We start from the raw sequence: 16,407 nt of genomic DNA on the forward strand, positions 1-16,407 counted from the left end.
TTTCCTCTCGTGGAATCCAATCTAGTACTTCTTTTGTCCATTGTTGATCTTGTCTTCGAGCAGTATGCCCAGTCTATTGCCACTTCAGCTGTTTTACTCTTCCTATGATGTCAGCGACTTTGGTTTGGTTTCTTATCCACGTATTCCTTTTGTGATCCAGTCTTGTAATACCAAGCATACTGCTTTCCGTAGTAAATTGTGTTGTTCTGAATTTCTGAATTTCCTTTGCATTTAGTGTCCATGTTTCACAGCCATATGTTAATATAGGAAGAATACACTGGTTAAAAACTTTTCTCTTCAGGCATAATGGTTGCTTTTGAATATTGAGTGTAATTTTCCAAATGCTTTACACCTCCAAGCATCGTGTGCCTTTTAATTTCGTCCAAGATATTTTGCTCCATTGATATATGTTGTCCTAATTAAATGTAATGATCTACTTGTTTAATTTCATCATTATTGATTTTTATTATTTCTGGTTGGACATAGCTATTGAACATAACTTGGGTCTTCTCTAGGTTTATCTTTAAGCCAGCTGTTTTTCTAGCAATTTGGAGTTCATGGATGCAAGTCTGTAATTCATGTGCAGTTGAAGTAAAGATAACTATGTCATCTGCAAAGTGTAAATGGCTTAAATATCTTTAATTTATCTTCAGACCTTTCCCTTCCCAATCAAGAAGTTTGAATATTTCTTCTAGGTACGCTGTGAAGAATAATTTTGGAGAGATTGTGTCATCCTGTCTTATACCTCTGTGTTTCCACGGTAGAGATGTTCCCACTGAAATTAATTGCAGCTGTGGCATCGGTGTATGCTGATTTGATGATCCTGATGTATGGCTCTTCTACTTGTTTTTCGTAATGCTTTAAGTATTGCACAAATTTTAAGTTAATCAAAGGCTTTCTCATAGTTGATATAACCAAGTCATAGTGGTAATTGATATTCATTGCACTGTTCAATAATCTGCTGTACAACTTGAATATGGTCCATTGTACCCCTTCAAAAGCCTGCCTGTTCTTTTGGTTGTGCTAGATCTAGAGTTGCACAAAGTTTCACATATAATTCTACAATTATATCTGAAAAATAAACATTTTTATATATAATTTTAATAATAATAATAATATAATTCAATAAAATAATATAAAAAAAATCAAATCAGCTACCGCCTTTTATTCTTTTAGAGGGAGCAGGTGAGGCCATTTTAGCACTATCGCTCTTTGGAGACCAACTAGAGGTTTAATCATCACCAGTAGCCAGTCCGAGATACCTGGCCCAAGACTATCACTAATTACAAGTGGCAGCCAATGAAGAGACTGGCAAACAAGTGCTGCCATCTCTTGGTTCCTAACACAATATATTATTGTTAGAAATAGTGTAGGTTCTATGGTCAATTTTCTTGAGTGATGAAAGTTTAAGGGATGATAACCATGATTTTCTGGGAGAAAAAGCTTGCTTGCCAATGCCAGAGATTGATTAACTTGGAACTGGTTGAAGAAAGGCTTAGAAAAAGTTCCTCTAATCGACAACTAGACTGAAACATAAGTCTATCTTCAGTTTGCCTAGCACAGAGGATGCAAATGCCACTTCACTGAGCTACACAGGCCTAAAAAAAATATGTAATATAATTTTTTAATTATTATATATTGTAATAATAGGTAATATTATTACATTATTATGATTAATGTTACGGTATAAAACATTTTTTATATATGGTACGTACAAGATTGCGTAGCAAATATAAAAAATGTTTTCATTATTAAAAAATTATAGAAAGAACTACCATGTTATAGTAAAATTTCAGTTTAGCATAAACAAATAATCCTTGACATTTCAACCTTCATATCAAGATCATCATATGGAGTATACACATATATACGAAGAAACAAGCTACGTCACAATCTACATGGTATGCTAAAGTCACGGTAATTTGGCCAAGTTAACACTACTGCCCTCACCTCTGCTGGGGGGGGGGGGGCAATCTTAATACATCAAAAGTTAAGGTCCTGTTATTATTTTGGAGTGATTATTTTGGTTTATATTAAACTGAAGTTCTGCTATAACACAGTAGTTGTTTCCATAATTTTTAAGAATGAATGCTGATCAACGTGTGACTATGAATGAAGGGATAAAAAATGTTTTATATAGCAAATATCTTAACATTAGATGTAATGAAGAATTCATATTTCATTAAATAACTAAGTTAATTTGAATACTAGAGAAACTTGTAAACATATTAGTGAATATTACAAATTTCTAAATGTACCACATCTACACATTACATGTCACTGTCAATAAAGGTATCGATATGCCATATTGTTGCATACCATCCAAAAAAAAAAAAAAAAAAAAATCCAATGAAAAAGCTACACAGTTTTAGACAAATCTTAAATTCTCAAAGGAGACGTTTCTTAAGTATTCAGAGCTAATTTAGAGCTAATGCTTTATCTTTAATTGTGAGACAGCTTTTTCCTGATTATTTTTTTGTTTATCAATCTACATACACTCAACAATATTTCCATTTCTTTTAATCCTAAAGGCCTTGTTGTAATCAATATTCCATCACTTGTAGTTGTTCCTCGTAAGCAGTTTCTTTTATTTCTGTAGCATTGTCTCTGATCGTGCACAATATGGATTCTTTTGGTCTTTCTCTCACAGTGTTACACATCCTCTCATTTCTTTCAGAACAGTTTATTATATTATTTCATGCTTCTCCTCTATACCAAACTCTTTATTCATGTTTGGGATGCTGTATTAAAGGCTTTTATCAAGAAAATTGCTGAAACTCAGGAGGATAGCATGATATCCACTTGTAATGCAACAGAGATGGAGAAACAGGTATAAGAGAGAGAGAGATGAGGTTTGTGTATTAGTTTCAACATTTACATTCACCTGGTATTACTCACTAGCACAAATCATAATCATCTTGTGAAAAGTTACGTATGAGCTAACATGATCTTGCATGTTGGTGATTTCCCCACTGTTTATCTGCAGCACATGAACAAAACCATGTTTTGTAACAGAAAAGACTGTACTTCACAAGACAAGTTCCTAATGAGTGACAGGAAAACCAGCATATATCTATTATACAAGGGTGAAGCTAGGATAAAAGCACCCAGTTTGTATCTCGAGTATTCATTTAAGCTAATTAGGATATTCATCCTGAGATGAATTGATAGCACTTTGATACTCATAGAGAACAGCATGGTTTTGTTAAATCAAGATCTTGCTTTAGAAATTTCCTCATGTTTTATAATAAAGTTTGTTAACAAAGTGACTGTAGAGTCGGATAAGGAAAAATGGATATTTCACAGTCTTTCTGGATTGTGCTAAGGCATTTAACAGGGTTTCACGCTTGAGGATGAGGGAGGAAAATAGGTTTTTTAATGCAGTTTTGTTAATAATCATACATTGCCTTCATTTCTTAGTTCCTACTTGTGTTGCTTTCCTTGGCTCATAGTTATCGATTTTAATGTTCTTTACTAAAATATTTTAATGAACAAAATTAACTTTTTTTTTTTTTTAGTGATCAGATAGCAGTTCGTCAATCCCAAGTAGATAAATTATATGCAGGTTTGAAGGATCTAGCTCTTGAACGCAGAGGAAAATTGGATGAGGCATTGAAATTATTCTCACTGAACCGTGAAGTTGACGATCTCTTGCAGTGGATTGCTGAGAGAGAAGTGGTTGCTAGCTCCCAAGAACTTGGTCAAGACTATGAGCATGTCACTGTAAGTTTTGTTTACGTTGTGTTCGTTTTAATTTTTTATATACTCCTAAAATGGACAGGAGCAAGATTTCTTTGAGATCTAATTTTTTTTTTTTTTTTTATATCAATTTCACTTTGTTCTGAAATTGACTGTCTAAAATTGGGATGAAGCTTATATAATTGGCACTAAAATAACTTAAATCTGTGAGTGGTAAATTAGTCAGTACAATGTCAATACCTGACATAAATGTTGTAGTTATTTTTATTGAATAATAAAGCTAGTTGTTGATGAGCTGTTATTATATTAAATTATAAATAATGATTATGTACATTATTTAAATTAAGAGGATATTAAATACCCACATTGTTTTAAAACCGAATAAGAAACTCAAAAATTGGAATCAGAGAGTTTCATGCCGAATATAGTGAACTATAAAAGTATCGGCGATTACTAGCGTGAGCTCGCAGCAAAGGTGGTAAAGTTCTGATCGCTGTTCTTGGTATTTTCCATAATGTAAAAACCCATTTCCTAGGAAATGTATGCTGTTATTACATTATGGTGGGAGGTCACTACCTAGACCAGTTTCAGTCTTTTTTGAGGCTTCATCAGTGAGTAGCTAGTAGCTTTACCTCCTTTGCTGCGAGTTGCCCGAGATTGTACTACGTACTAGGACTACTTGCATTAGCTCACGCTAGTAATCAGTGATACTTTTATAGTTTACTATATTCGGCATGAAACTCTCTGATTCCAATCTTTGAGTTTCTTATTCGGTTTTAAAACAATGTGGGATTTAATATTCCCTTAATTTAAATAATGTTTATATCGCCGAAATGAAGCCTGTTGGCTTTTTATATTTAAGTAACTTAATGGTTGCACCTTTTTGACAACTCGGATTGCAGAGTATATAAGTTCTTTTCGCTATACCCTTTGGTATCTATTTGGTCTAGCTACTCACTGATGAAGCCTCAAAAAAGGCTGAAACCGGTCTTGATAGTGACCTCCCACCATAATGTAATAACAGCATACATTTCCTAGGAAATGTGTTTTTACATTATGGAAAATACCAAGAATAGCCATCAGAACTTTACCTTACTTTGCTGCGAGTTGCCCAAGATTGAACTACGTACTAGGACTACTTGCATTAGCTCACGCTAGTAATCGCCAATACTTTTATAGTTTACTATATTCGGCATGAAACTCTCTGATTCCAATCTTTGAGTTTCTTATTCGGTTTTAAAACAATGTGGGATTTAATATCCCCTTAATTTAAATAATGTTTATATCGCCGAAATGAAGCCTATTGGCTCTTTATATTTAAGGTTATGTACATATTATAAATAAAATCTAATTTCCATATTAATTATACATTTATATACTCAGCACTTCATTTTTCAGTTACAAATTGGAAATATCAGTTATAGTGGACTTTGAGTCATTCTTGTTTTCATAAATAGCTCTTTTTCTTCTTGCCTGGTTCAAACTATACAACATTATCTTCCACTGATGGCCATTTTCTTTGCAACAACTCATTTTTATTGAAACCAGTGATCATTGTTTTCTCATGAAGTCCACTCTCCTTCAATCATCACACAACATGTTGTAAGAGTTTCTGTGTAAATTTTATTAATCACTCACAAATTGTTTTAAAATTGGATTAAAATTTCATGTAGGTTTCTAATAAGATGTTTAATTGTTCTAGACATTTGATCTCAAAATATGAGTAAAGCTAATAAATACATCTGACATGTACAAGGGTGGTCTGAAAAATTCTCGGCCTAACAATGAAAAAACTAATTTATAATTTCAAAATTTTTATTTTTCAACATAATCTCCCTTAAGACTAATACATTTATTCTAGTGATGCTAAAGCGCCATTATCCTGTCCCTGTAGTGGTTCTCAGTAAGATCTGCAAAATATCCCTCTACAGCTGCAATCGCCTCTTGATTCAAAGAAAAATGCTCACCAGCGAGGAAAAGTTTTAGTTTTGGGAAGAGATAGAAGTCAGAGGGAGCCAAATATGGGGAATAGGGTGGATGTTCCAACAATTCATTGTGCAGATCCCTTAACATTGCCAAAACACCTTTGTGGGGAGGTGCATTGTCCTGATGAAAGATGATTTTTTCTTCTGCAAACCAGGTCTTTTCTCATGAATTTTTTCGTCTAGTTTGATTAAGAGATTGGAATAATATTCCCCAGTTATTGTTTTACCCTTTTCAAGATAATTAATAAACAAATTGCCTTTAGCATCCCAAAACACCGATGCCATGATCTTTCCTGCTGATAGAACCTACTTTGGCACTTCTTGTTAAATGCTCCAAGCATTGTTCAGAGATTTTTATGCAAATGTGTTTTTGATCTGCTGTGAGCAAGCGTGGCACGCAAAATGTCAAATTAATAGAATGGGCATGGAAAGCTTAGCAAAACAAGTGTTCTCTGGTAGGAAAACTACCCAGAAGAAGACCAAAATATAGGTGAATTGATACGATACAAAGTGCCTTAGACGATAGAAATATAAGATAATGTTGGAGTCTTGACAAGTAACAGACTGATTTGGAGGAAAATTGTAGATAGGAAGTTAGTAACAATGTAAATTTTTCATATAGTACTATCATATCCTATACACCCCTTGAGGGTACATGGCAGGAATTTGATGATGATATATATATTAATATAATCCCATTTATGTAGCATCTCTATAACGTAGTTGGATAATTTTAAAAATGTGGCACTGCATTATCAAAATTAGCTTGGCTTTTCATATATAATTTCAGAATGTTTTGGATGAAATCTTATTGAATACAGTTCTATATATTTTTTGTTACATGTGTAAGCCATGAAAGTTTTTAAATGCTGTGATACTGTTGGACTTTGCTAAGGCATTTAATAGAATATCACATGAAAGGCTGTTGCATGAACTGGAGAATATGGGATTAGAGTACAGCAATCCCTCGATTAATGCACCTCCGATTAGTGTGTTATTATTTTTCTATACCCAAATTCGATTAGTGGGCCTATATACATCTTAAAAATAAATGTTACAGATTTTTAAAATTTTCTATCTATACATTTTTTTATGGCTAACTATTTTAAAAAAATCACTCTCCAGGATGAAATAATTTAGTTACCGATTTAAAACATTTTACAAAGTTTTATTAATTATATGAAGAGCCAAAGGCTTCAAATGTCAAAAGTCAAATGAAATTACTACTAGTATGCCATTAAAAAATAACTTTTACAAAGTTATTTTTTAATGGCATACTACACTGTTTCCATGTACACTACAGTATGTTCCTATTTTACTGCCAAAATGTATGTCATCTGCTAATTACAATACCATTTTACTGATCATATCTCATGCCTCCTTTGTAGTTGTCTTCCTTATTTTTTTATTTTAAAAATATTTTCCGACAACCTTTAATCATGAGTAAAAGAATTAGTGAGAGAAAAAAAAAGAAAATTATTCGAAAAGTAATTTCATTGAGAATCAACTATAAGATTGTAGCCAAAACTGGATCCCACTAAGCACTGACCTTATTAAATCAAAAGCATTAAGTCTCTTTGCAACCTTGAAAGAATGGGCTATCAATGATGGAAAAGAAGAATTCCATGCCAGTACTGGTTAGTTTGAGCATTTCAAAAAAGAGAAATAGCCTACATAATGTTTAATCACATGAGCAGCTGCAAGTGCAAATAAGGAGGTGGCCGCAAATTATCCAGAGATTTTGAAGAAAACTGTGGAAGAAGAGGGCGTGGGGGGGGGGCTATTCTGAGCAACAAATGTTTAATGTCGATGAAACCGGCCTTTTTGGAATAGTGAATGCCTTCCAAGACTTTTCTGGCCAAATCAGAGAAATCTCATCCTGGCTATAAAGTCGCAAAGTCAAATGAAATTACTACTAGCAATATGTGAGCCGTTTGGAAGCACATTCTTCCACATTGTGCGAATAATTTTAGTGACTTTTCAAATGAATCTAAGTTAATTAAATCTCATTCTGAGAAATTTAGTGATTCCGACCTGCTAAATTTAGATACCGGGAATATCCTGAAGAATATGAAGAAAGTTAATTACTGACAAGCCCAAAAAGATTTCACAGAAACAATATGAAAATATTTTTCGTACAATCGAAGTTTTAAGCAGCAATGCTTAGAGGCTGATCCTGATGAAGAGAGAAGCAGTAAAATTTGCAGAAGTAGTACAAGAAGCAATAGGGCCATGCCGTCAGTTGTATGAAAAAAAGAAACAGAATGCCTGCCAAACTATGTTAGCTCAATTCTTTGTTAAGAAGTAGAATAATAGATTTGTATTCTGAATATGTTTTATTGACTTTCAGCGTCATTGTTTTCCTTTAACTAGGCCTTGAGATGTACCCTAATTCTTTTATATAAAAAAATAAAAAATTAAGGGTCAAAAAAGAAATTTGAGGAACGAATTATACTTTTTTCCCATAGGTTATTATATTCGATTAGTGTGCATGTTTTAAAGAGTGCATTAATCGAGGGATTGCTGTATAAATTCTTCACTTGGATATGTGATGATTAATGGACATATATCAGAAAGTGGTATATAATGGATGTGAATCTACCAAATTTAAAGTGACTAGTAGGGATCAGTCCCTGGACCATTATTGGTATTGGAAGGATCTTGACAGGATGTGTTTAATTATTTGCTGATGATGCAAAGATAGGCAGGGCAGCCAAGGGTGGTGTGTATTTTTAATACGAAAACACAAGAAACAATAATGATATTTTATTTACAAATATTTCAGCTTGAAATTAACAAGCCATCCACACTGTAGGAATGGTTGAACAAGGTTTCGAATGCCAAATGAATTATTTAAAAAAAAAAAAAATATATTATCTTTGCATCTAACATATGACTAAATCAAAATACCAATATAATATTTTTTGTAAAAAAATCTCTTGTTAGTATTCTATCTTATTCAACTGTTCTTACTGAGGATGACTTGTTAGTTTCAAGCCGAATTATTTGTAAATAAAATATTAGCATTTATTGTGTTTATATGCTAAAAGTATATTCATTATGACAAAAGTGCTTCTGAAAACTCATTTTAGAAGTACACGTGGGAAATGATAATGCCTATCAGATCAGTGTTAATAAGTGGAAAGTTATATACTTTGACATGAGATTTCCAACTGCATATTATATTGATTAGATTATGCTACAAGAAAATGAGGCTAGAGGCAGCATCTGGACTACTCTGTTTGCAGGTTTGATCTACTGCGAAAGGGAAAGAAGCTGAGGAAAGGGTGTACATATATAATCTTTGTATAATATATGCATATTATATAATATATCTGCATATTCAATGTATAGTAGCTGGCTGAGTGGTTAGCATATCTGCTTTCCAGTCAGAAGGGTGCAGGTTCTAATCTTGCTGTGGGCATGGATGTTTGTGATTGTCTGTGAAAAGACTGGTGGTGAGCTATAGATTATGGTGGTGTAGATGCGGTTCGTTGTAGAGCAAGTGCCCTCCCTTAATGAGTCCATGGACTCCCTGGAGGTGTCAGGTAATAATAATAATAATATACAAAGATTATATTGGGATTATAGACTGATTGAGAGTATATGGACTGCAATCTCAGGTGAAAGAAAGATGACGTGATAGAAGTCTATAAACTTCTTAATGGATATTATAGGATATAGGCTGAGGAAATATTTCATTACATATGAAAGGTAGAGCGATGGTGGTGGGTAGCATCGACAGAACTTAGTTTTGTTCATAGTTAAGAAAGGGATAAAAGCTAATTTTTCTCTAACAGAGCAGTGAGTGAGTGAAACATTTTGCCTGTTGAAGTAGTGAATGCATCTAGTGTGAATGAGTTTAAGAGAAGGTATGACCTGTGGGTGGTGTATGCATCCCTTAATGAGTCCTTGACTTCCTGGAGGTCTTACATAGCAATAATAATGATTATTCGAAATTAGACCGAATTCTAGCAAGCCCTGCTTAAGTCCAACATAAAGCCTGTTGCCTCTTAGTAGTATTACTTGTTACATTATGCTGTATTTATTTATTACCTAGTGCAAATGTTTTTTTGGAGTGACTTTGAGCTTATCTTGTACATTTATGGATTATCATCCATTAATGTACAAAACATAGTCCACACACACACACACACACACACACACACACACACACACACACACACACACACACACACACACACACACACACACACACACAGTGTGTGTGTGTGTTTGTTAAAGATACCAAGAAATTATATACTTGGTTTTAATCCTTTTTTCCCAAAGAAGCAAAACAAGTAATAGGAAGTCATTAGTCTCTGTATACAAGTAACTCAGATGCAAATATATTTCAGTGCAAAACATTGTTTTGCTTCCTTGGAAAAAAAAAAATAAGGATTAAAACAAAGTATATAATTTCTTGGTATCTTTACCATATAATATACCAAATGTAAAAAACACTCTACATATTATTATTATTATTATTATTATTATTATTATTCACAGATATTCCATTTTACTCATAAAACATAAGCAGTGCAAGCTGAAGGACAGTAATGGAAATTTGAATGCAGAATAATAGAGAAATGCATGCATTACATTACAATTCAAAAGGATATTTTACAATCCTTTTGAACATACAGGCACATAGTAGCTAAAGTAAAACACTATTGGGGAGTGGGTTAAAAATTGGATAGTACTGCCATTTGCATAACCCTACTTATAAATTTCCACATTGATTCAAAAGAAGTGCTAAAGTCCTACTCCCATTGCCTAACTTAAATCATAAATGACTGCCTTTCTATTCTAAAAGTTTGGGAAATTGTTATCTTCAGTTTATTAAATCATTCATGTGTGTGCACATGCATGCACACAATCTTCACACATGTATCCCAACAGTGTTTTAGCTTCTTCTACATAACTGCATGTTTAAAAGGATCTGGGGTAATGAATGTTTTATTTTTCTGTTTATTTATATTCAGATTTCCATTATTGTTCTTCAACTCACCTGATTATGATTTATAATGTGAAAAATGAAATATTTGTAATTAATAAATAACATGAAGGGGATGCTTAAGAGTCAAAGCTGGATAAATGGGAGGAGACCTCCACGTGACCTTTAATGGAATGCAGAGAACTGATGAGGGCTTCTGACCTAATGTCCACTCCTCACCTTTTCATGATGTACCTTGTTGGGTATCTACCTACATACTAAATGAATGAAGATGCGCTGACAATTTGGGAATTAGCCAACCAAATTGTATTCTTATTGGCTTAAACCATAACTCAAAATGATGGTACAACATAATAGAATTTGTGTGGAGTGATGTGGGTTAATATCAGAATTGGTTCTACTGAAGTTTGGAGGAATTTTTTGAGGCATTGGAGAAGGCAGCTGACACAACAAAAATGAAAAGTTGGTCCTTGTTGGAGATATAAACAGCAGAGTGGGAAATGATTACCAGACATTTGTTTTAATGTTTACTAATAAGGTTATTGATATGAAGTCATTAGCCTCTATATAAAAGTAGCCCGGTTGTAAAGTTATTTCATGTGCAGATTCTTGTTTGCTTACACATGGATAAAGGATTAAACCAAGAATATAATTTCTTGGTTTAATCCTTGATTTGTGTATATATCTGGTAATCATTAATTTGATAACCAGATATATAGGAGTATTTTGGGAAGATATGGAGAAAAGAGCAAAGCTAATAATAATGATAAGTATCTGCTGGATTTCTGCTCAGAACGTGAACTATTTATTACTAACACCATATTCCAACATAAAAATGTGCACAAATTCACATGGAGACAAGATGCAAGAACTAAGAAAAGTCTCATTGACTACGTTATTGCCAGCTGCTGTTTTCTCACTGGTTCAGAACACGAGTATACAGAGGATTTGAAATAGGAATAGATCACTATTTAGTGTTGAGCAGGATAAAATTGCACTTCATATTGAAAAGGAGTGTGTGTGTGTGTGTGTGTGTGTGTGTGTGTGTGTGTGTGTGTGTGTGTGTGTGTGTGTGTGTGTGTGTGTGTGTGTGTGTGTGAGTTTTGAAACAAATCAAAGTTGAACAGCTATCAGGTGTGAACTGTAGATTCAAATACACAAACATTATTCAAGAAAAAATGAAAGAGTTTGAAAAAAGAACCAAACGTTGGAGATTCAGTGGTAAATTCTAACAAAAACTTTGATTCAGCCAGAGAGGCATGTGGTGAGGCAGTCAAGGAGGAGAAGAAAGCATATCGAAAGTTCCTGGCAAGTAAGTTATCTTGTGCTCTTAGGCAATACAGAGAAAAATGTAAGAAAGCAAAGCATTGTAAAATTAGCTAAACAAAAGTCATGGGAAGACTTTGTTAAGAACATAGAAAATAAATATCAAGGAAGTGGTAAAAATATTCTAGAGGCTATTGAAAAAAAACTTAGAAATGGAGGAAAGAGTATTGTAAAAAAAAATTTAGAGATGATAAAGGAGACATCAAAATGGAAGATAAAGATATACTTGATGCATGGAGTAATTACTCTGAAAGATTGCTAAATTAAACAAGCAGTGACAGCATGGTGGTAGAAAACACTGCACAGGAATGGCAGCTGGAGTAGATGATATCCGACCAGAAATGCTAAAATATGGAAGCATAAAAGTTTTACAGTGGCTACACTGTATAATTCTGAAATCCTTGTCAGAGTGTTGAATTTCAGATGATTGGATTAGAGTGCTCATAGACCCATCTATAAAAAACAAAAATAAAACTGAATGCAAGAATTTCAGAGGAATTTCTCTTTACAGCACTGGGAAAGGATTAAAACTAATTTTAATGCTTCCAATATTTTGTCTCGGTCAGTGAGACATCTTCAGGGATTGCAAATAACTTTTGTAACAACGTGGTGCACCCTCTATGGGCATTTATAGGTGGCCTAGGATGTAAAGTGGGATCTCTGATAATTGATGTTTCCCAAATTTTGGAAGTTTTATGCAACCACATTTAAATTCTATTGATTTCTGAGTACCACTGCAGATTCTAAAAAGTCTTTCTTTTTTTTTTTTTTTTTAATTACTGTAGTGGAGCATGGTGGTTTTCTCTAGGAGGATCCTGTGGGTTGTTTCCAAAACATGGTCTGCAAGGCCAGATTGACATAGTCATGATTGCAGATGTATGATTTGTGTTCTACTAAACAGATGGTTGCTGATCTGCCTGCCTGTCTGTCCTTCCCAAGTAAGCCAGCTTGCATGAACAGGGTACTCTATATACTCCTGGCACTGAGAGAGGAGGGAGCTGATTTTTGGTGGAATGGATAAGGATAGTAAGTTTACTGTGGGGCTTAAAAGCTGTGTGGTGGTTGTACCTTTTTAAGGACCTGTCCATTTTTTATGATGTGCCACAGATGTAGGGTATGGTGAGATCTTTTTGAAGAGAAGTATCATCATCATCATCATTGCGAATAAGGATAATGCCACGAAATGTAATCGAAAAATTGAGATTATTCTCTCCTGGATAAAAGCCACCATGCTCTACCATAGTAAATTCAGAAAAGAAAGACGGTTTTTGGAATCTGTGGTGCCACTCAGAAATCAGCCGAATTTAAATAAATAGATTGCATAAAATTTCCCAAAATTTGAGAAACATTAATTATCAGAGATCCCACTTTGCCACCTACATGTTTCACTTAGTATTGTATGGTATTTGAGTGTGTTGTTACAAAAGTTATTTGTAATCTATGAAGAGGTCTCAGAGACTGATACGAATTATTGGAAGCATTAAAATTAGTTTTAATCCTTTCCCAGTGCTGTAAATATTCCATTAAGTCTCCAACATGATGTCCTCACAGCACTTAAGCCTCAACACACAAATATCTCTTCTGAGTGTTCCTGGTAAGATTTATGCAAGTATTCTTGAGAAACAGATAAGAAAAATTATGAATGAAAAGCTTGTAGAAGAGCAAGCTGGGTTCAGACCAAGCAGAGGTTGTCAGGATCAGATTTCAAATTTTCAGGATCAGAATATAATAAGGATCTGTATTTACATTTAGTAGATCTGGAAAAGGCATATGATAAGGCACCAAGAGGAAAGCTGTTCAAAACTCTCCAGTTATAAGGTTTAAATGGGACATTATATGAAGCGATACATAGTCTCTATTTGAGTTGTATATCAAATATTTATTGTGATGTTAGAACTGAAGTAGATACAAGGAGATGGTTTGATGTTAAATTAGGTGTTGAGACAAAGAGTGTACATTATCTCCACTGTTATCCATCATCTATATGGATCACATTATGAATTAAAGTTGTATTAAATCTGATATCAAAATTGGAAATATCAGCTCTTTATATATAGGTGATGTTTTAGCTCTTTATATAGATGTTATACGCCTAAATAAATTCAGGACAATTCTGCTGGATTCCCTGACCAAATTGAATAACTGCTGTAATAAATTTATAAAATCACATTAAAAATATAAAAACAATGAAAACAGGCAAAAACATTGAAAACCTGAACTGTATTCTGAATGGTGAGCCTACAGAACACGTAAACCATTTCAGCTATTTAGGAACAATTTTTAGTGAAGATGGCAAATTTGAAAACAGACAGCAGAATTAGGAAAGCTGGTATGGTAGGAAGTGAGCTGAATAAATTTATATGGAATAAGAGAGATATTAGTCAATACACTAAACTAGCAGTATAGACGACAGTGTTCAAACCAATTTTAACTTATGGATCTAAGAGCTGGTTCAGAAATAAAACTTCTGGCTCATTTTAAAGACACTTACACACAGAGCAAAAGCCATTTGTTCTAATGATATAGCTCTGTCCACAGAACTCAAATATCTGTGCCATACGTTCTTGGCCAGCGGCTACAATCCCTACAAAATAGAGATAAAAATACTCCATAGCCCCATTACTTCTCCCTCCCCCTAATACACAGGAACACAACATTACCATTTCTATTCCCTATGTCACAGGTACTGTGACATAGGGAATAGAAATCATCAGAAAAGATAGCCAAAGTACTGATGAAACATGGCCTTCAAACCTCATGTTAAACTATGAACTCTGATCTGCTCACCTAAGGATAAACTTCACCCTCTAGCACACCCTGGAGTGTATGAAGTTCCCTGTGACTTGGCCTACTATGGGTGAACAGGAAGATCAGTTAACATCCACCTGGAAGAACATAAAAAAATATATTTGCTGCTATTACTATGGCAAGTCAGGATACCAGACCATGCATTGGATACCCCTTCACACAGATGTCCACTGAATTTGATAAGGCACCAAGAGGAAAGCTGTTCAAAACTCTCCAGTTATAAGGTGTAAATGGGACATTATATGAAGCGATACATAGTCTCTATTTGAGTTGTACAGATGATGTACTACTCATATCAATATGAGTAGTACATCATCTGAATAAAGCCAAGAACTAAATTTGTTTGATATCTCCCATATCTAATATTGGGTTTAATGCTACTTTCCTTTGTATTATGATCCATAGAGATGATTAATTAGAGTGGAGATAATGAATTCACAGAAATACACAAAGTAGGTTAGGTGTAAGATAAGGATGCACAGTATCTCCACTCTTATTCATCATCTATAAAGAGTGAAGATAGTGTGCACTCTTGTCTTACACTCACTTTACATCTAACCATCTCCATGTATTTTTTTCAATTCTAACTGCTGACATACAAATTAAATATAAGACTATGTATTGTTCTGTATAATGTTCCATTACCCAATATAATTATAGTGTTTTGAAAAGTTTTTCTCTTAGCACCTCATTGTGTCCTTTTTCCAGTTTATGCTCGTTAGAACTGGAATATCATATGTATAGAATTTTTTTTTTTTTAAATTACATAGATACTCAAGTACAGATCCTTTTTAAATTCTGATGATTTCTCAATTATTTGTTGTAAATGAAAATCTGATTTTGACAACCTCTATGTGGCCTAAATCTAGCTTCTTCTCCTAATTTCTCTTCCACTATGTTTCCTAGTCTCTTCTTTAAATTTACTTGCATATGTCTTATCTGGAACAATTAATAGAAAAATTCCTCTGTAATTTTCACATTCAGCTTTATTCTCCTTTTCCAATTGTCTAGCCCAAACAACCTTTGGACTAGGCCTTCTGAATTTTGCAGTATAGCCTCCAAAACTTTTATATCTTCATATTTTTGCATATTTGGTCAAATATCTTCTAGTTGCCATTAATTTCAGGCTTTCGATAGCTTTTTCTAACTCAATCATTGATAAGTATTCCTGTTTGCATACCTCTTGAATAATTTCTACACTGCTTGTTTTATTTAACATTATTGTCAAGTAATTTCTGCAAATATCTGGAATGTCTTCAGTTTTCTTGTCATGTTACCTTGATCATCTTTGATTCCTTAATATTTTATTTCATTTCTAAGCTTTTTTAATAACCTCCAGAACATTTTGCTGTCTTCCTGATATTGTCTTCTATGTTGCTATCTGATATTTATCTTTTGTATTATTTCATCTAAGTGTATCAGCAGAGCATTAATATAGATTAATCAATATTCCATGGTTTGATTCTGAGAGATTTATTAGAATTAAAGATACCCTTGAGGTATTTTTTTAATCTACATTGACGTTTTTGTCCATACTCTTAGATCAAATGCATTTTTTTTATAAAGCTTCTTGCAAAATGAATAGATTATGAATGCAAACAAAATGCAGTTTTCCTCAAATATTTTTAAAAG

At 33.5% G+C, this 16,407-nt stretch overlaps 1 protein-coding gene across 4 annotated transcripts in view; it reads left to right on the forward strand.

Annotated features, from left to right (window-relative positions):
- Positions 1-16,407, forward strand: part of LOC150097387 (spectrin beta chain-like) — a 795,721-nt gene that overhangs the window by 572,788 nt on the left and 206,526 nt on the right. For all 4 annotated transcript variants that reach the window (XM_090407783.1, XM_090407784.1, XM_090407785.1 and 1 more), the window contains exon 33: positions 3,519-3,723. In XM_090407783.1, coding sequence (XP_090263909.1) covers positions 3,519-3,723 — 205 coding nt within the window. The remainder of the gene's footprint in view (positions 1-3,518; positions 3,724-16,407) is intronic.

Source organism: Typopeltis vanoorti, chromosome 17 (assembly GCF_054136105.1).
Source record: "Typopeltis vanoorti isolate ZY-2024b chromosome 17, IOZ_Tvanoo_1.0, whole genome shotgun sequence".
Classification (NCBI taxonomy): Eukaryota; Metazoa; Arthropoda; class Arachnida; order Uropygi; family Thelyphonidae; genus Typopeltis; species Typopeltis vanoorti.